We start from the raw sequence: 20,644 nt of genomic DNA on the forward strand, positions 1-20,644 counted from the left end.
TGCACGCTGAAGACGTTCCCATAGCATCAACGCAATGATGCAGTGTCTTGTTCCCAAACACAATGTTACTAAATATTATATGATAAATAATAATAAATTATTACCTTTCCTGGTGAACTCATACCAGAGTCATTTTGCCTGAACTTCTCCTGCAGAGTCTCAGCCAGCTGGCACAACAGGAAACCGTTGTCTAACCTGTCCATGAAGCTCTCGGCTGTGATTTCCACATCTGATGCAAAATATAACAGAAAGAGATTAATATCTCACAAAAGACTTGGTTTGGTTGTGCTTCATTGTACTAACTCTTATTGGTGCATTACTGAATTACAGCATAATGGTCAGAAATTAGCTTTATAGCTTCTGGGAATTAATCTGAATTCTCAAATCAGGGCTAGAGAAATGTATTAGTTGAATTTAAGAATTTCTATTGAGTAGGTAACATTTCAAACATTATTAATATCATATTGGATTATTAATAATTAATAAAATACTCATTCAAATATTTATTATTCTTATCATTACTCGTTGTTTGTTATCATATTATTGTTACGAGTATGAAAATATGTAAAGGTATTCATATTGAAAAATTAAATATATTATCAAAAACTAAGCTTACAGAATTTCTGTATAATTCTTTTAATCTTAATTCTTGCTTAAACTCAAATTTAAACTAAAAATATGCACCAAACTAAATTCAAATTCAATTCAATTTCAGGGATTTTAAAGGCATTCCCAATTCATACTCTTAATGACGCACAACCATCTCAAGACATTTGTTGCAGCTATGATTCACAAATAAACACATTTCAGGCCCCAAAACAGACAAGTGTTTTGGAAGGAAACAGCTGGTTTATTTTGCAATAGTAATCCAGATGAAACACACACAGAGACACAGACTCACTTCTACACAGATCAACATGTGGCGGCTGCATTTTACTGACTTCCAGACTATCATTCTTTCTACATGATGTCACTGTGAAACAGGAGGTGGTGGCAGGGGGTTGGGGTATCTGTGGAAAGAGCATATTTTCTCATCTACTCCATGTTTTTTTTTTTTTTCATAAAGAGGGGGCGTCAGTGGTCGAGGGGGTTCAGATGTTTTAATGAGTTCCAAATGTGGTAATTGAGCCCGGTGGAGAGGAGACGGAGAGCTTGTGAAATTCTTTCTGAACGTACCTCCTTTATTCCATATCTTACACTCGCTTCATCTCCAAAGAACCAAAATATACACCACCTTTCCCCATATTTTGAATCCAATATCAAAAAAATAGGTGAGAACTAAAGTGATCCATATTGCATTAGTTTGAACAGATTACTTTGAAATTACTGGCAATATTGAAGGGGTCATGATGTGTATTTTTTTATTATTTTAATATGTTTCTTGAGGTTCACTTATAATGTTAATAATGATGTTATGCACACACACATACAAAACATACAACCTGAATTCCAGAAATGTTGGGACGTTTTTAAATTTGAATAAAATGAAAACTAAAAAAACTTTCAAATCACATGAGCCAATATTTTATTCACAACAGAACCTAGATAACATTACAAATGTTTAAACTGAGAAATTGTACACTTTTATCCACTAAATGAGCTCATTTCTAATTTGATGCCTGCTACAGATCTCAAAAAAGTTGGCATAGGGGCAACAAATGGCTGAAAAAGCAAGAAATTTTGAAAAGATTCAGCGTGTTATCAGCATTCAGTTCAAAAGAATCTCTGATGGTATGGGGGTGCATAAGTGCATACGGTATGGGCAGCTTGCATGTTTTGGAAGGCACTATGAATGCTGAAAGGTATATAAAGGTTTTAGAGCAACATATGCTCCCCTCCAGACAACGTCTATTTCAGGGAAGGACTTGTTTATTTCAGCAGGACAATGCAAAACCACATACTGCAGCTATTACTACACTGTAAAAAATGACTGTGATTTTAACAGTAAAATACTGTAAAAATGCTGCGGTGAAAAACTGTCAATTGGTTTACAGAAAGTTTCCGTACTATATACGGTGAATAACTGTAATAGATCTAACGGTACATTTAATGTAATTTTACAGTAAAATACCGTTAAATTCACAGTTTTTGGAAGTGAAAAATAGCAATTCATTGTAAAATTTACAGTAAAAAAACGTAAATTGACATTCCCACAATTCCCTGCGTGACACTTCACATTTGATATATTTTCGTTGAAATAACTCTGTTTCTTCTTAGTTTTTCTCATTTTTATCTAATCAGTTATGTACATTAGGGTTTTATGTTACATCTAATGTTGTTAAATTAATGTTTATTGCATTTTTAAAATTTCATGCATGTTACCATGATGCTGTTTAGTGTGTGTGTGTGTGTGTGTGAATGACACTGTGTGCACCTTCTATATGTTAGTGTTGTCCTTCTCAGCTTGTGGAAAATCTGCTTGTGATGAACTCTGATTCATCATGTGACTCTTATCACCACTGTGTTTGGTGACTGTCAGTGTATTATAAAGGTACAAAACAGATATTAGTACTTCATTAGATTGGTAAATTAACATTATATCAGTTAATGAAATACGTTATTTTACCGTAAATTTAACAGATTTTTTTTACATTACTACTGTATTTTTTACGGTAAAGTTCTGGCAACCACAGCTGCCGGTTTTTTACCGTAAATTTTACTGGGATTTTTTTTACAGTGTACAGCATGGCTTCTTCGTAGAAGAGTCCGGTTGCTGAATTGGACTGCCTGCAGTCCAGATCTTTCACCTATAGAGAAAAATACGTCAAAGATGACCATGAACTCTTCAGCAGCTGGAAACCTATATCAGGCAGGAATGGGACCAAAGTTCAATACCAAAACTCCAGAAACTCATAACCTCAATGCACAGACGACTTCACACTGTTTTGAAAAGAAGAGGAGATGCTACACCATGGTAAACATGCCCCTGTCCCAACTATTTTGAGACCTGTAGCAGGCATCAAATTTGAAATGAGCTCATTTTGTGCATAAAATTGTAAAATTTCTCAGTTTAAACATTTGTTATGTTATCTATGTTCTATTGTGAATAAAATATTGGCTCATGTGATTTGAAAGTCTTTTAGTTTTCATTTTATTCAGATTTTTTAAAAAAAAACATTACAGGAATTCGGGTTCTATATTCTAAAAAAATATATATTTAACCCTCATTCTGACCCTGTTTGAAAACATCCATTTTAGGACTTGTCTAATACAGTTGGCTGCTTCATCAATAAAAGTTTTCACTGTGCCTGAAAATAAGCTGCAGTCAAATGCTCTGAACAAAACATATAATCCTCTGATGCAAGTTTGGGACGCCATTAAAAATAAACCATTCACTTGTTCCTGATGCTGGGGACCTTCTGAAGGCTGTGCAGAGACGCAAACATGCTGTTTACACCGGATGCGTAAGAGTGACTATTCTTTTACTCTTCCATTTGTCCTGTTGTCGGTAGTAGCTCAAGTATGTAAGTCAAGTCAAATCACATTTATTTTTATAGAAAATAAATTGGATTTGGACTGACAGTCTGAACGTAGCCATACTCTCATTCACACTCTGAGTCTGATTACACCTGCACCTCATCACCCGCTCTACTAAAAATGCAAATGAGTAAAAACAACAATAAAAGGAAAGGAACAAAATATGAATGTTTAATATACAAATGGATCCTGGCAAGACAGGGACCAAATTGTGTTCCTGTAGCACAGATCAGATTCAGAGATCTGAGCAGCTATTTGTCTAAAAAAATAACACAGAGACAGGCATAAGCCACTAAAGAGTGTGCAAGATCTGGATAGGGATCTAGTGGTTGGTGTGTGGTTGCATATGAAGCCCCTGTGTGGCCCACTGTGGCTCCTGGCTTCCTTTTGCTCCAGGCAGACCAAAGACAAAGCCCTGGTTTCAGCTGGCTGTTCACGGCCTGAGAGCTGCCAGAAATTCCACAGACATCCCCCTCCATCCACACACACAGAACAGAAGCCAGGACCATGACACATTTGTACCCATTCTTTTCAGTTCAGAATTTGTCTCTTGGATCAGATGGTATTTCAGAATCTGATTAATGCTGGGAAATGTTGGAAAAGAAAACATGTACACATGCAATCATGCCTGTACAGGTGCTGGTCATATAATTAGAATATCATCAAAAGTTCATTTTTTTATTGTAAATTATTTTTAAAAATGAAACTTTCATATATTCTAGATTCCCTACATGTAAAGTAAAACATTTCAATTTTTTATTTTTTTTATTTTGATGATTAGAGCGTACAGCTCATGAAAGTCCAAAATCCAGTATCTCAAAATATTAGAATATTTCCTAAGATCAATCAAAAAATGGATTTGCGAAACAGAAAAGTTTAAGTTCTTTAAAGTATGTTCATTTGTGCACTCAATACTTGGTCGGCAGCACATATTACAGCAAATGACTTGCTCCTAGCACAAATTACAGCATCAGTAAAGTGTGGCATGGATTTGATCAGCCTGTGGCACTGCTGAGGCACTATTGAGCCTTCAGATCATCTGATCATTTATTTGCACTTGATAAAACACAATGGACCAACACCAGCAGACGTCACGCCCCCCCAAATCATTACTGACTTCAGAAACTTCACACTAGACTTCAAGCAGCTTGGATTCTGTGCCTCTCCAATCTTCCTTCAGACTCTGGGACCATGATTTCAACATGAAATGCAAAATTTACTTTTATCTGAAAAGAGGACTTTCGACCACTGTTCACTATCCAGTTCTTTTTCTCCTTAGCCCAGGTAAGATGCTGCTGATGTTGTTTCTGTTTCAGAAGTGGCTTGGTAGTCCTTTTCCTGAAGATGTCTGAGTGTGGTGACTCTTGATGCGCTGACTCCGGCTTCATTTGACTCATTGTGAAGCTCTCCCAAGTGTTTGAATCGGCTTTACTTGACAGTATTCTCAAGCTTGTGGTCATCCCTGTTGCTTGTGCACCTTTGCCTACCCAATTTCTTCCTTCTAGTCAACTTTGCATTTAATATGCTTTGATACATCACTCTGTAAACAGCCACCCCATTCAGTAATGACCATCTGTGACTTACTGTCTTTGTGGAGGGTGTCAATGATTGTCTCCTGGACCATTGCCAAGTCAGCAGTCTTCCCCATTAGTGTGGTTTCAAAGAACAAGAGACACCCGGAATTTATACTGTAGGGATGGTCATTTAATGAAACTCAAATGTAAATATTCTAATATTTTGAGATACTGGATTTTGGACTTTCATTAGTTGTACGCTCTAATCAACAATTTTTTTTAAAAAACTTTTGAAATGTTTTACTTTACATGTAGGGAATCTAGAATATATGAAAGTTTCATTTTTTAAATAATTTACAATAAAAAAATGAACTTTTTTACGATATTCTAATTATATGACCAGCACCTGTATATGCATATAAATAGATTATATTAAATAAAAATCAAAACATTCATCAAATGTGTGACACATATTAAGGACAGCATAATTGTTAAGGACTTAATAGATAGCAGCTTAAATCAAACAAAAGAAATGATCCATAAGATACACAGAGTGTAGCTGGACATTCCCTGAGCAATCTATGCAAATAATGAGACATGAATTTAAACATTTACACTCCATCTTGCAGAATACTGTACAACAGCAGAATGAAGAAGGACTTAGGACATAGCCTTGCTGCACACACGTATATATTAGCAATGCCTAGGCTCAATGGAAATATGTGACTCTGCTTACATTTCTGAAAAAACTGCAAAAACATATGTATACATACATTTCACTGCAGTTTCCAGTTGAAATAAACACTAGAGACAGTAAAATGGCAACAACTTTTATGATTACATTGGCAAATTATCGATAAATAAAGACTAATTATGCAAATTATGACCTCAAAACCACTTTTACAATAGTGCATGATTTGTAAACTAATACATTTTGACTTTTGCATCACATAACCAGCTCCATATGTATGGAGGTTTTTAGACATTGTAAACTTGCTCGGTAGCTCCCATGATACAGCATAGCACCTTGCAGTTTCGGAGCACTTGGGTCCTCGTAAAACACAAGTTACAACCAGTTGCAGAACTAGGCTTGCTAGGGCTTTAGCCCCGTAAGAAATTTGCATAGACACTGGCACAGCATGTTAAAAATAAGTTTGTCATGTTAAAATAAGTTTAAAAACATGTCTTGAGACCTTGCTTTCTTGTCTATTATGTTCATGTTTCTAAAAGCACAAACACATTCTGTGTGCACAGTTCATTCATTTAGCTCACAGCAGTTTTTATTTAGCCAGCCTTTCTATAGCCACTGTTGAACACTACCTGTTCCAGCCAGTAGGTGGGACTGTCATTTGGCAGGCTTTAAAGGGATAGTTCACCTAAAAATGAAAATTTGATGTTTATCTGCTTACCCCCAGGGCATCCAAGATGTAGGTGACTTTGTTTCTTCAGTAGAACACAAATGATGATTTTTAACTCCAACTGTTGCGGTCTGTCAGTTGTATAATGCATGGCAATGGGAACTTTGTCTATAAGAGTAAAAAAAAAAACATGCACAGACAAATCCAAATTAAACCCTGCGGCTCGTGACGACACATTGATGTCCTAAGACATGAAACGATCTGTTTGTGTGAGAAACCGAACAGTATTTATATCATTTTTTGACCTCTAATACACCACTATGTCCAACTGCCTTGAGCATCCGGTGTGTGAGGTCTGAATGCACTCTGATGCCGGAAGTGATCTCTCGCACTCATTGACGTATAAGCACGAGAGATCACTTCCAGCATCAGAGAGCGTTTTCAGACCTCACCAACTGGATGCTCAAGGCAGTTGGACATAGTGGTGTATTAGAGGTCAAAAATGATATAAATACTGTTCGGTTTCTCGCACAAACAGATCGTTTCATGTCTTAGGACATCAATGTGTTGTCACGAGCCGCAGGGTTTAATTTGGATTTGTCTGTGCATGTTTATTTTGACTCTTATAAGATTGTGTTGCCATCGACATGCATTATACGACTGACAGACTGCAACAGTTGGAGTTAAAAATCATCATTTCATCATTTTGTATTTCGCCACCCGGGGTAAATTGGCAACGTGTGGTCTTGCACAGAGCAAAACAAAAACAGAAATTCCGACACGGAATGCACATTTCAAAGTAAAATAACTGGCTGTAGCAATGGTTTTCAGAGAAACGAGTAATGTGAACTCAGCATGTTTAATAAATATCTGCAAACATATTATAGTATGCTTTATATGGTATGGTATGGCATATTTTATGCTTTAGTACAGTCAAAAATTTACATAGAGCACCTTTAAAAGAAAATATCTTCCCTTTGCATTGAACTTTAAGCGTCATAACTTTGCAGATTGTTTATGCTCAAACAACAACATTACACACTAACTAAAAAAATCTCAAAGTGAAATAGTAATCAACCACCCCTTTAACACTATCCTTAGGTTTAGGGTTGGGATCATTTTTGTTAATTTAAAACGTGATAGAGCATTAACCTTTCAACACCACTCACTCACTCACTCACTCACATGTTATTTCTGAATTTTGCCACATTCACATTTAAATGTTTTGGAGAAAATTGAACAAGCTATTTAGCACCAGTAACATTTAATTTTTTGTGAAATATACTACAAGCACCACAATATTCAGGCATATATTTTCATAACACTGGGCCTTTTTAATAAACTTGCATCTGCAATGGAGAAAAAGAATATCGCTTATAGCACCTCTTGTGGATGTGTCACTTGAAAAGTGCAGCAAAATGTACCCAGATGTTGGCTGAAATACAGATATTTATTTGCTATCCTAACTATGTATAATTATGGTTAGTTGCATTATTTGTATTTATACAGTAGCATTGTCCCAGTTTTCCCTGTTGTCCACGACTCAGAACAGACCTGTGATCATTTTTGCTTGTGACTCAATGGATACTAACTGATTTGAAAGATGTGAGAAGCACTAAGACATTGGAACAATTTATAAATTACTTACCCAGCATACTGGAGAGCCAGAGCGCCAGGTCTTCCTTCATGGGCAGCAAACTGGCCTCATGTCGACTGGCCAGCCACTGACTGTACTGCTGCAGATCTGTGAGGCCCGGACCAGCCGGCTGCTGCTTGCCGCTCAGAGGACTACACATGCTTCAGAAAACACAGACAGAGGCACATCTATACATCAGTACAACTAAATAACATTAATTCAATCATTTGGCTCTAACAAAATCCCTCAAATGAATAATTTCACTTTCCCACAGAGCACAAACGTTGTTTTCCTCCCCTAAAGTGCCTCTGATCATTCAAACCCTTTCTGTTGTTTCACAGTAGACTCTTATCCTCCTTACTATCCTCTCATCACAGTCCAGCTCCAGGCTCTCTTTTATTTGTCCCGTGATATCATATTCACTTGCTTTTTCCTTCTTTTTTTTAAAAAAAAAGACCGAACAGTCGCACACTGTGTGGATTCTCTCCAGTCCTGCCCTAGTGATTCTCTTTGACCCAAAGGCTCTTTACACAAATAAACATGCTTTTCCCAGTGAAACCTCAGAATAAGTTACCATTACACATTCAGATAATCTAACTAGATTACATTTTCTGAAGAAAATGTGCCTTACTGTAGATAATGTGAGTGATAACGGTCATGTAACTGTAACTGTAACTCATCGCCATGTTGGAGATATCCTGAAAACTTTGACAGTATTCTCCGATCCATTGCTGACGTGTTCTGACTGGATTCTAGGACATATCTAGGATGTTCTGGGTTGTTGTCAGGGCATTGATAGGCACAGGATAAGATGTTCAGGGTGTTTGCTAGGGCATTGCAATGTGTTTTTAGAGTCTTTTAAGTGGTTGCTAGATTGTTGCTTGCTTCCCTAAGTCAAAAGAGTCCACCACCAATTCTCTTTGATATTCTGGTCTATATACTCTACCGTTAAAAGTGTTTGGGTTTTTAGAAAGAAACTAATGCAAGAATGCATTAAATTGTGACAGTAAAGACATTTATAATGTTACAAAAGATTTCTATTTCAAATAAATTGTAATAATTGAACTTTATATTCATCAAAGTTATTATATTTATATTAAGCAGCAAATCAGCATATTAAAGGGATAGTTCACCTAAAAATGAAAATTATCCCATGATTTAAAATATTCATTTACTCACCCTCAAGCCATCCTAGGTGTATATGACTATCTTTTTTCAGACGAACACAATCAGAGATGTATTTAAAAATATCTTTAGTCCTCCAAGGTTTTTAATGAAAGGGTGAATGGCAGCCCAAATTTTGAAGACAAAATAATGCACCCATCCATAAAAAAATGAATCCATATGACTCCAGGGAGTTAATAAAGGCCTTCTGAAGCAAATCGATGCATTTACAGTGGTGTGAAAAAGTGCTTGCCCCCTTCCTGATTTTTTATTTTTTTGCATGTTTGTCACACTTTAATGTTTCGGATCATCAAACAAATTTAAATATGAATCAAAGATAACACAAGTAAACACAACATGCAGTTTTTAAATGAAGGTTTTTATTAGGAAGAGAAAACAAAATCCAAACCCACATGGCCCTGTGTGAAAAAGTGCTTGCCCCCCGCTGTTAAAACATAACTTAACTGTGATTTATCAAACCTGTGTTCAGTTTCTCTAGCCACACCCAGGCCTGATTACTGCCACACCTGTTCGCAATCAAGAAATCACTTAAAAGGACCTGCCTGACACTCCAGCGAACCACAGTGAGAGCCATTATCCACAAATGGTGAAAACAATGGAACAGTCACTAAAGACCCCACAACAACATCCAAAGAACTGCAGGCCTCAATTGCCTCAGTTAAAGTCAGTGTTCGTGACTTCACCATAAGAAAGAGACTGGGCAAAAATGGCCTGCATGGCAGAGTTCCAAGATGAAAACCGCTGCTAAGCAAAAAGAACATAAAGGCTCATCTAAGTTTTGCCAGAAAACATCTTGATGATCCCCGAGACTTTTGGGAAAATACTCTGTGGACTGGCGAGACAAAAGTTGAACATTTTGGAAGGTGTGTGTCCCATTACGTCTGGCATAAAAGTAACACAGCATTTCAGAAAAAGAACATCATACCAACAGTAAAATATGGTGGTGGTAGTGTGATGGTTTGGGGCTGTTTTGCTGCTTCAGGACCTGGAAGGACTTGCTGTGATAAATGGAACCATGAATTCTGCTGTCTACCAATAAAATCCTGAAGGACAATTGTTCGTGACCTCAAGCTGAAGTGAACTTGGATTCTGCAGCAGGACAATGATCCAAAACACACCAGCAAGTCCACCTCTGAATGGCTGAAGAAAAACAAAATGAAGACTTTGGAGTGGCCTAGTCAAAGTCCTGACCTCAATCCTATTGAGATGCTTTGGCATGACCTTAAAAAGGTGCTTCATGCGCGAAAAACCCTCCAATGTGGCTGAATTACAACAATTCTGTAGCACTGTAACAGACTCATTGCAAGTTATCGCAAACACTTGATTGCAGTTGTTGCTGCTATGGGTGGTCCAACCAGTTATTAGGCTTAGGGGGCAAGTACTTTTTCACACAGGGCCATGTGGGTTTGGATTTTGTTTTCCCTTTTTTGGATTTTGATTCATATTTAAATTTGTTTGATGATCTGAAACATTAAATTGTGACAAAAATGCAAAAAAATAAAAAAATCAGGAAGGGGGCAAGCACTTTTTCACACCACTGTATGTAAGACAAGTATCCTCATTTAAAACTTTTTAAAGTGAAATAACAAGCTTCCAGCAGGACAGCCTTCGCATTTGACGTACGTCCAAAAAGCGTCAACTTCCATGACGTAGTACAGAAGGCTTTATTAAGTTTTTTTTTTTTTTTTTTTGAAATGGACGCTTTTTTCTTCTTTTTTTGTCTTTGGGCTGCCCTTCACAATCATTATAAACCTTGGAGGACTAAGGATATTTTTAAAAATATCTCCAACTTTCCGTCTGAAAAAAGATAGTTAGTAATATATAGGATGGCTTGAGGGTGAGTAAATCAAGGAATTAATTTTCATTTTTGGGTGAACTATCCACCATCCAACATTTTAAAATATATTCAAGACAGTTATTTTAAATTGTAATAATATTTCACAAAATTACTACAGTATGTTTAGTCAAATAAGCGCAGACTTTGTGATAATAAAAAATTGGTTATTAATATACACTCTCTGCATCACCACCTGCAAGGTTTGATGTATCATTGATGTCAGCAGTAGGAATAAGCAGGGACATGGCAATGTGACATTATATTGATACCTGTGACATGATACAATAATACCGTGATTCTTTATCTTTGCCGTATAGTTATTGTTACAGTTTTGATATACTGTAATGTTTTAATTTTACAAAAAAAAAAAAAATACAGTGGCAAGAAAAAGTTTGTGAACCCCTTGCAGAATCTGGTGAAAATGAGAATTATTTTAATAAAATAAGAGAGATCATACAAAATGCATGTTATTTTTTGTTTAGTACTGTCCTGAGTAAGATATTTTACATACAAGATGTTTGCATTTAGTTCACAGGACAAAACAATAGCTGAATTTATTAAAATGGCCCCATTCAAAAGTATGTGAACCATTGGTTCTCAATACTGTGTGTGGTTACCTGGATGATCTATGACTGTTTGTTTGTTTTGTGATGGTTGTTCATGAGTCCCTTGTTTGTCCTGAGCAGTTAAACTGAGCTATGTTATTCAGAAAATGTTTTGCATATTTGAACCCTTTCCAGCAGTGACTGAATGATTTTGAGATCCATCTTTTCACACTGAAGACAATTGAGGGACTCAAACACAACTATTAAAAAAAGGTTCAAATTGGTTCACTGATGCTCCAGAAGGAAACATGATGTACAAAATGTAAATGTAATAAAAATAAATGTACTTATAGTCATTGTACAATTTGTTATTAATTAATAATTTGTTAATTAATTTGGGTTATTAATTCATAATGTGGTGATGTTGTGAGGTTTTTGTTCAATTTATAACGATTTATTGATGACAAATTTGTCTCTTGTCAAGCTCTTTTGTTAACTGCTCTGTTGGTTACAGGAGCATATTCCTGTTTGTCTAAGGCAGTTATATTTCCCTGTAACAACCTGCGGCTGTTTGCAGAAGAATGTGAACCAATCCAGTTTAATATGTATCAGTGATCTACGCAAACACAGATGAAGGCAGTGCATTCTTTTTTAATTCTAGCGAATCCTGCTGATCAGACGTGTTGAATCTGGTTCTGCCTCCCAGCAAAGCTTGTTACTTCATATCATTTTTGTTTGAGGGTTTGTTTCTCTCTCTTTTTTTTAGAATACATTCATATGCAGTGGCAGTGGTTTGGTTAATTATGCCCACAGAAATGTGCGCGATAATGCGTGATGCCACCCAGCATTTCGAAGGATTTCCCCTTAATCATAATTCACTGCATCTCATGTGAATTCCAGAGGCACAAGAGAAAAGTTATGAGTTCTGAGAAGTGTAAATATTTTCAGTGTTGCAGAACGGGACCTCTTCCTAAGTTTTGCTCTCCTGTATCCCACTAAGTAACCTGGAAATGAGAACTTGGGTCCAACAATCGTCACATTGTTGTGGTGGGCTCTGAATGGCTGGCAGTCGAATGCGAATTGAAAGTCAATCTGTATATTTTTCTTGTTTCACAAAATAGCACGCCAGAGTTCACTTTACCTGCCAAACGTCTATCAGATAAACCCAAATCTCCTCTTTTCTTTTCTTTCTGAAAGAGCTCCTGTGCTGGAAAAGGTTGAGAGAAAAAGAAACCAGAGGGAAAAAAAAGAGGTGTTACTGGCACTCTAAAGAATAAAAGAGAGGACACACTGTCCCATATGGACAAAAGCAAGATGCCTTTTGAGACATGAACAGTAGTCTACTAATAATATCAGTGCTGTCTGGCTTTAATATTTCCCAGACTGATCATCATTGCTTGAATGAGAAAGCTGATATGAGAGAATCTGAGATTCATCTTATTATTAGTAGTGCCTGCATCACTATTACTTTTCAAAATGATCAGATCTGGCAGAGGATAAAACATATGGAGAGCAGCAGCTTTCGTTTCTGCTCTGATAGACGCTAGACCACAGCAAATGTGGTGAGTGAGTGTTAGAAATCAGGAATGGTGAAAGAACATTGTGCTTGGAACGTTTTTCATCTTCAAACTAAACTTGGGTCTTCAGCCTACAAAGTTTAAATCCCATCTGGCTAGCGAGCGTCCCATAATGTTGACGCATTAGGTCAGTAGACAGAAAGTCGGCGGTCTTTAGTGGCTGTTCGAACACATTCAACCACATGAGCGTCTACACTACGAAAGCGATCCGGTCAAATGCATTTCAACTACCTCTGGAAGTGGTTCGAAAGTGGAGAAGCTCAAAGCGTTTTAGACCCCGTTTATACCTGTATTTAGCTCCGTCCACTTGTGATCCAGTCGACCAAAATGCATCTTAATATCAGGTGTAAACTGAGCCTGAAGGTGATGAAACACAGGGCAACTTTTTGAGCAATGTTGCTGGGCACTTTCCCATTAAGAATGAGCAACAAATTTCTATTTCGGATACTTTAGATCGGTCGTGGGCAATTTTTGGAGATCCTTCCAATCAGATTGCTAGCAGCTGATCACGTGACCGGCTTGGAGATTTCAGAAAAAATTCAAACAAGATGGCGGCCTCTCAGCGGCAGTGGAGCGAAGAAAAGGAGCGTGAACTTATATCTTTTTACGCTGATAAGTTGTCATGTGTCAACCCAAAACAGGGAATTTACCTCAATTAATGCTTAACAGGTGTCCAATTTAATGTACGTAGGCTGTAATTTAGTCTTCGAATGTTTTCAGTTAAATACTAAAAACATCTGTAGTGGAGTAAGCTGTAGGGCGTATGGCATGTGAAAGCAGCTTTTGACGCGATTAACGTGGGTTCGAATCCACCTTTTGCCAAACTTTTCCTATCACAAATCAGATCGGAAAGGCATTTATATTTAATAAAAACAAAGAAAATATTTGAAAAGTTGAAATAAAGTGCCTAACAAGTGTTTATAATAAAGTATTTATTGGGTTGGCAATAGATCTGCTCCTCTCTGATTAGTTGCCCTAATTAGTTGCCCCGTGTCTCACCAGGTGAGGCAACATTGCCCAGCAACATTGCTTAAAAAGTTGCCCCTGTGTATCATTACTTTTAGACTAAAGGAGGAAGCCAAGTGATAAATAGAGACCCAAATTCTTAGGGGCTGTTTAGATGACACCGTTTTCAACCAAAAAACGGAAAACTTTTTATGGCATTTTACCATTCATTTACACAACAACAATGTTTGGTGGCCTGAAAAAAACTTTTGAAAAAGATATCGTTGTCATCTCTGTGTAAACTGCAAAAACACAAATGTGTGAAAACGGTGACAGCATGCACATGCGTATTACGTCTATCCACCTTATTTGTCAATGCAGAAGTAAGGTGTTTTCTGTGAATATGTGAGATTTCCGATTTATTAGCCGCTATAGGAAAATAATGAGAAGAATATTAAAGTGCAGTACACTGTAAAAATAAGGTTTGTAGTACATTGTTGTTGTGTAAATGTACATTCAGACTTAGGTATTTTGATATAATCGGTAAGCAACCTCCTAGAACATATAAAAATCCCTCAGAACACAGTTTAGCAACCACACACATACAGTATAGAGAGAGAGAGAGAGAGAGAGAGAGAAAGAGAGTGCGTCAAAGGTTTCTGTTTACAATGTGTTTTTTTCAGCTTTGAGCACTGTAGCCAATCACAGATATGTTTGTTGAGCATGTGAACACAATGGCTAAGATGTGTTTAAATTAAGCCAGAGTTTGTTCAGTGTGAGCTCTGCATGCTCGTGAATCTATAGCCACTGAAACACCATATATATAATAATAAGGCATGGTTAGTTTAAGTGGAAATGTCGTGGTGTGACACCTTAAAAACGTAATATGTATTAATTAATAAGTAATTGACACTTTTACCTTAAAAAATATAATTAGACATATGAGAGATTTTTCCTTTTCTTTATAGACCTTATTTTCCAGAGAAACAAGCGCGCCGCCATCTTTATAAAATTGTCTTTAACTTCCGTTTTGCGGAGCTCTGTACATTTTTGGCATCGCTGTCAAAGAATAATTAGTTGGTTAAGTGGATTTACTTGTTGTAGAGTTAATGAAAGTTATCATGAGCATTGTTATGTTTAAAGCAGATGTCTTAACAAATGTCAGTAGATCGGGAAGATTTTAAAACAAGCAGTTCATTCATAAATGTAATATCGCTTTGGAAATACAAACCGGAAGTCAAAAGACAACGAGCGCAATGCTGAAAAGGGGCGGGGCTCCATAAGGTTATAACAATCTCTCTTATTTGCCACTGACCATTAAACATAGCATTATAGCGTCAGGTTTTGTATGAACAAGTACCACACAGATCTTCTTCAGAAAAGTGACTCTTAATTTGCTGACATTAGATATTCACACGAATTAGATTCGCATGATCACCACCTTGAAACAGATGCTCGGCAAACACGAGCCCGCACAGTTCACAGATGGAGAGGACATTTACAGTACGTTCATCACCACACATATAAACACACATATTGGGCACATATGGTTGAAACCAAAGGTCAGTGTATACAGTGTGACAGACAAACCTTTAGCTGGGACTAATATATTGAACAACATAATGTTCTTTCAGTCAACATTTTTCTAGCAAACAGATGAGTTTAAATTGAAGGTGCAACAGTGGAGTGATATAAAGGCAATATGTGTCTCCCATAGATTGCGTGAATTTCCATCCGTAAACCATACGCTGACCTTGACTAATGAAGAAATATAAGTGATAATACTCCAGCTGGCATATCTGATTCTGTTGCAGTTATTTGAGCTTCAATGCTGTGTCATGTTCATCAAGCACAAAACACACATTGTACTCTGTCCTTAAAGGACTGTGAAGGGTAAATCACACACACTTACACAGAGCTTTTTATGTCTCCATGCAGTGATCATATTATCACATTTTCTAAATTCAACCTGAATTTTTGCCTTTTGCATGCAAGTTAAGTGTAAAGTCTATTTCATTTCCCAGTTTTGTTATTCAGTCTAGTTGTCTGCACAATCCCATTACTTAATGCTTGATGTATCAGACTGGCTTTAATTATATTTACAGGCTTTTACACACTTTAACTGTTAGTTTTAAATTCACAATAACACATTTAACTGAGGCTGCTCATTTATGAGAGAAAAACTCAAATACCTTCTGCAGTCTAACAGCAAAAAAACTGAGGACAAACACTGTTATTTTCTGTTTTCAAGTGGGCATGCTTGACATTTTATGACTGTAGTAATATTTCAAAGCTGCTGGTGCTTTCATGAGCTATTTTTAACACTTAAAGAGTAACCACAAAAACAGACTACAATGTGTAGACATCTGAAATCTAGATGCATTCCTCCAAAAAGCATGCTGAAGGAACTTTTTGTTTTTGTTTACGTTTTATTTGTTAAGAATATTTTTTACAGTACAATATGTAATTCTGTCTATCTATCTGTCTATCTATCTATCTATCTATCTATCTATCTATCTATCTATCTATCTATCTATATATCTATCTATCTATATCCTCTAAAAGAAACATTTCTCTTTCTCGAAAAACATCCACTCACCCTCCAGAATGCACTGCCTGCAGTCGGTTCTTCAAAAGTCGACTCTCGTTTCCAAGGAATTCATGCTTTTCTCAAGCACAGGGTCCTCAGACTGTTTACCATGACACTGAGCCTCAAAGAGCCGACTGTCATTGCGGGTCTCAGTTCAAAGTGCGCTCATCTCACCGCCTCCCTGAGAGACGCGACGCGACGCGACGCGTCTTTCTTTATCAACGCGACTGTGAACCACGGAGCTGCATGAGAGAGCATAAAACGAGCCACAGTAGAGGAAAAAGTTAACTGACCGGAAAAATACAACACAAAACTCAAAAACAAATAATATATAGGCCTATTTATAACATAGAAACAAAACAATGCAACACAGTAAAATAAAATAGGCTACTTTTTTTTTTTTTATAATCTATTTATACGTTTCAACATGCGTTGGAACAAGCGATGTTGATCAAATTTCTGCTATAGATCGTTTTGCGTCAAAAAAAAAAAAAAAAATATTACATATAAGCTAATTTCAAACTAAACTTAGGTTCTTTGAATGATTGAGTTAAAGGATTAGTTCCCTTTCAAATTAAAATTTCCTGATAATTTACTCACTCCCATGTCATCCAAGATGTTCATGTCTTTCTTTCTTCAGTTGAAAATAAATTAAGGTTTTTGATGAAAACATTCCAGGATTTTTCTCCATATAGTGGACTTCAATGGAGCCCAAATGGTTAAAGGTCAAAATTACAGTTTCAGTTTAGCTTCAAAGGGACCAGACGAGGAATATGGGTCTTATTTAGCAAAACGATCAGTCATTTTCGGGGAAAAAAAAAAAAATTAAAATTATATACGTTTTAACCACAAATGCTCATCTTGATCTAGCTCTCTTCTTCTTCTTCTCTATTTGAATTCCAGCAGTGTAGACACTGCTAAGTGTATTACTGCCCTCCACAGGTTAAAGTTTAAACTAATTGTTATATACTTGCACAAGCATATTGTAAATTACAATTTAGTTCAAACTTTGACCTGTGGAGGGCAGTAATACAGCGGTTAGCAGCGTCTAACATGTTTGCCTGGAATTCAAATAGAGAAGAAGAAGAGAGCTAGTTCAAGATGAGCATTTATGGTAAAAACATATAAAATTTTTATTTTTATTTTAGAAAATTAGCGATGGTTTCTCTAGATAAGACCCTTATTTCTCATCTGGGATCATGTAGAATGATTTGAAGCTGCAATGAAACTGTAATTTTGACCTTCAATCATTTGGGCTCCAGTGAAGTCCACTATAAGGACAAAAATCCTAAAATGTTTTCATCAAAAAACTTAATTTCTTTTCAACTGAAGGAAGAAAGACATGAACATCTTGGATGACATGGGGGTGAGTAAATTATCAGGAAAATTTAATTTGAAAGTGAACTAATCCTTTAACATCAAATTTGCAACTTTTATTTTGAAAAACTATCACGGAAGTTCAAGTACCGCGAAAAAAAGAGTGACGTCGTGTGCGTCCTCCGCCAATAGCGAATCGAGAACGAAGCACGCTGGCTGAATTAGAAGTTCATTCCGTGCGCGTGTTGACTTGTTTATGTGCAGTAAATGCCAGAAGAACAGTGAAGGGAGTTTCATGGAGGCTTTGCTGAGGCACCTGAAGAACATACTGGAGTTACTGGCCGTTTCTCAGACAGACCGCGCGCGTGAATGGGACCATCACACCGTACAACGGGCGTTTCAGTGGACTGAGTACTGCGAGCAGCTCCACTCCCGCTTCCAGTCCAACCCTACCGTTCGATCCGCACTGGAGTCCGGTCTGAATGACACCAACCAGCGCCTGCAGGACACTCTCCCGTCGTACTCCCCAGTCATGTTCTCTGACCTGGCTCAGTGTCAGCACAAACTGCTCGTTCATTTACTCAGAAACCCTTACGCGCCGAACTCCGTTATACAAATGCTTTGTCCAGATCCCAAAACTGAATTCCACATTGATCAAAGCAGCTTCATCACATGCAGATCTGCGTTTAATCTGCTATGCTGCACGTTGGACAGGAATACTCATGCTGGGATACAGGCTGAAGCAGAATGTGAGGGGAAAACTGCTCGGGAAACTCTTAAACTCTTTATTAACTCGTTCTGGCAACGACGAGTATGCGAGAACAGTGCTGGATTCCATCCTTCGTGACAGCGCGGGAAAAATCGAAAGCCTTTATGACATCATAGCAGCCGCGCTCCTCTCTAGTAATGACGAATCGAACGCCGTCACTCAGAACTTTATCCTCGCCTGGCTTCGAGATCACGATGGATGTTTGAGCAAACTGTGCCAAACGCTGTCCCCAGGGGTTTGTACTGTCCTCTCCCGACAGTCTCCAGAGTTTAAAAAGGCATATTGGGGTGTTTTGAAACACTGGGCGTCCTGTTTGGAGTATGACGTCTTGGAGAGCGTTTGGGCGCCGACGTCAGACGAGACAGTGACGTTTAATGTACTGGCTGATCGATTCAAAGATTTATTTAAATTCAGGACCACCATTAAAAGAGGACACTGAGACTGAGCTTAAAGCGCTCAAACTGGAAGGTGGGGACTTTAATGTAAAGGGCATTAATATATGGACAGATCTAATCATTCAACTGAAGCTGTAATTACATCAGATTGGAAGTTAATTCAGTATTATTAACATTTTATGTTAATTAAACTAATGCTAAGTGTGTTCTATTTTAGGTTAGAAGTGTGTGCATTTTCCCCCATACGTTTTATAATTATTAATAGTCTATATTTGACATGTTTTAATATTTTGACTTTTATTTATTTATTTTGTCATTACTAAGAGCCAGCATTTTTTGATATCTTTCCTTTTCATGTATTTTTCTTGGAATTAGGAACAAGAAATGTTTGCCTTTTTCGTAATGTATTATATTTTTGTTATTTTATGTACTGTAATCATTTCAGGTATTGCTATTTTTATTATACTGTTGTTGTTATTTTATAAGAGCCATCATAATATTGATTTTTAATTTTGTTTCTCCATACATTTTGTCGTTTTTCATAATTTACATTTTTAAACGCGATTTTTGTCCCTCGTTGAGAAAAATATACAAAGAAAGAAAGACACTTTTTACCTTGTTCTCCCGGCAGACAGGGGGCGACAGCGCTCTTTACACCATCACCCGTACGTTTTATTTAAGAGCTGCGTTCTTAGTAGTATTTTATTTACAGCTGAATAAATAATAAAGCTCTTAAACTGTATTTTTTTAAGACATGTTTGACGTTTCTGCGTTTCTTAAGGAATAACATTTATTGTAGTAGATAATTTTCTGCCTCATTAAATTCCTCTTAAAATGGATAATACAGAAACACAAAGTTTAACCCCTAAAATATCAGGCTAAAAAGGCTTTTTGTAAGCAAAATATAAAAAATAAAAATAAAAAACATATATATTGAAATTCACTAGTCAAAAAGTGTAAAAATCCTGAGAAACAATACAAAACGGTTTTTCATGTCTGTATGCTGTAGGTATGAATTGCAATTCTGGTTTTTTTAATTTTTTTTTTAATCATTGCATAATTAATAAATACACATCACTCCTTCATTAAAGTGAAATGGTGCCGGGCTGCACTGAATAGGCTGTGTGACAGATGGTGGCATCACTGTCACCTTGGCAACCATTGGCATTAAGCACAGGATTCCTTTTGAAATAAAAGGAAGAGGCCAGGCAGCAAACGCGTGCGCCTTTTAAATTGGTCCCTGGGGATACGCGGACGCGTGCTTCAGGGGTTGGGTTTCATATGTCTGTCACATTAAGGAGGAGGAGAAAGAGATCTGGAATCTGTATCGACCAGGGTCAATGATTTATGAGGTCACTTGAGATTGTTGAAACCCACAATCAAACCTCATTGCTTATGACTTCATCTGAAATCTCAACAACATCATGTTGTTTGTTAATGCTTTAAAGTAGAAAAGTGGCAGTTTCATTTCTTTTTCAAACAGGCCTTGTACTCATAAT

General features: G+C 36.9%; 2 protein-coding genes across 2 annotated transcripts in view; one reads left to right on the plus strand and one right to left on the minus strand.

Moving 5' to 3' along the window:
* Nucleotides 1-16,908, minus strand: part of LOC125247113 (growth arrest-specific protein 2) — a 63,204-nt gene extending 46,296 nt beyond the window's left edge. The window contains 3 exon segments of the mRNA XM_048158317.1: nt 105-229; nt 7,998-8,146; nt 16,674-16,908. Coding sequence (XP_048014274.1) covers nt 105-229; nt 7,998-8,145 — 273 coding nt within the window. The 5' untranslated portion in view covers nt 8,146; nt 16,674-16,908.
* A 1,211-nt stretch (nt 16,909-18,119) lies between these two features.
* fancf (FA complementation group F) lies at nt 18,120-19,949 on the plus strand. Its single transcript, XM_048158316.1, is given in 3 exon segments — nt 18,120-18,762; nt 18,764-19,159; nt 19,161-19,949. Coding segments are annotated over 3 exon segments (1,044 nt in total). The 5' UTR covers nt 18,120-18,237; the 3' UTR covers nt 19,284-19,949.
* The last annotated feature ends 695 nt before the right edge of the window (nt 19,950-20,644 follow it).

This window comes from Megalobrama amblycephala, linkage group LG15 (genome assembly GCF_018812025.1).
Source record: "Megalobrama amblycephala isolate DHTTF-2021 linkage group LG15, ASM1881202v1, whole genome shotgun sequence".
NCBI lineage: Eukaryota > Metazoa > Chordata > Actinopteri > Cypriniformes > Xenocyprididae > Megalobrama > Megalobrama amblycephala.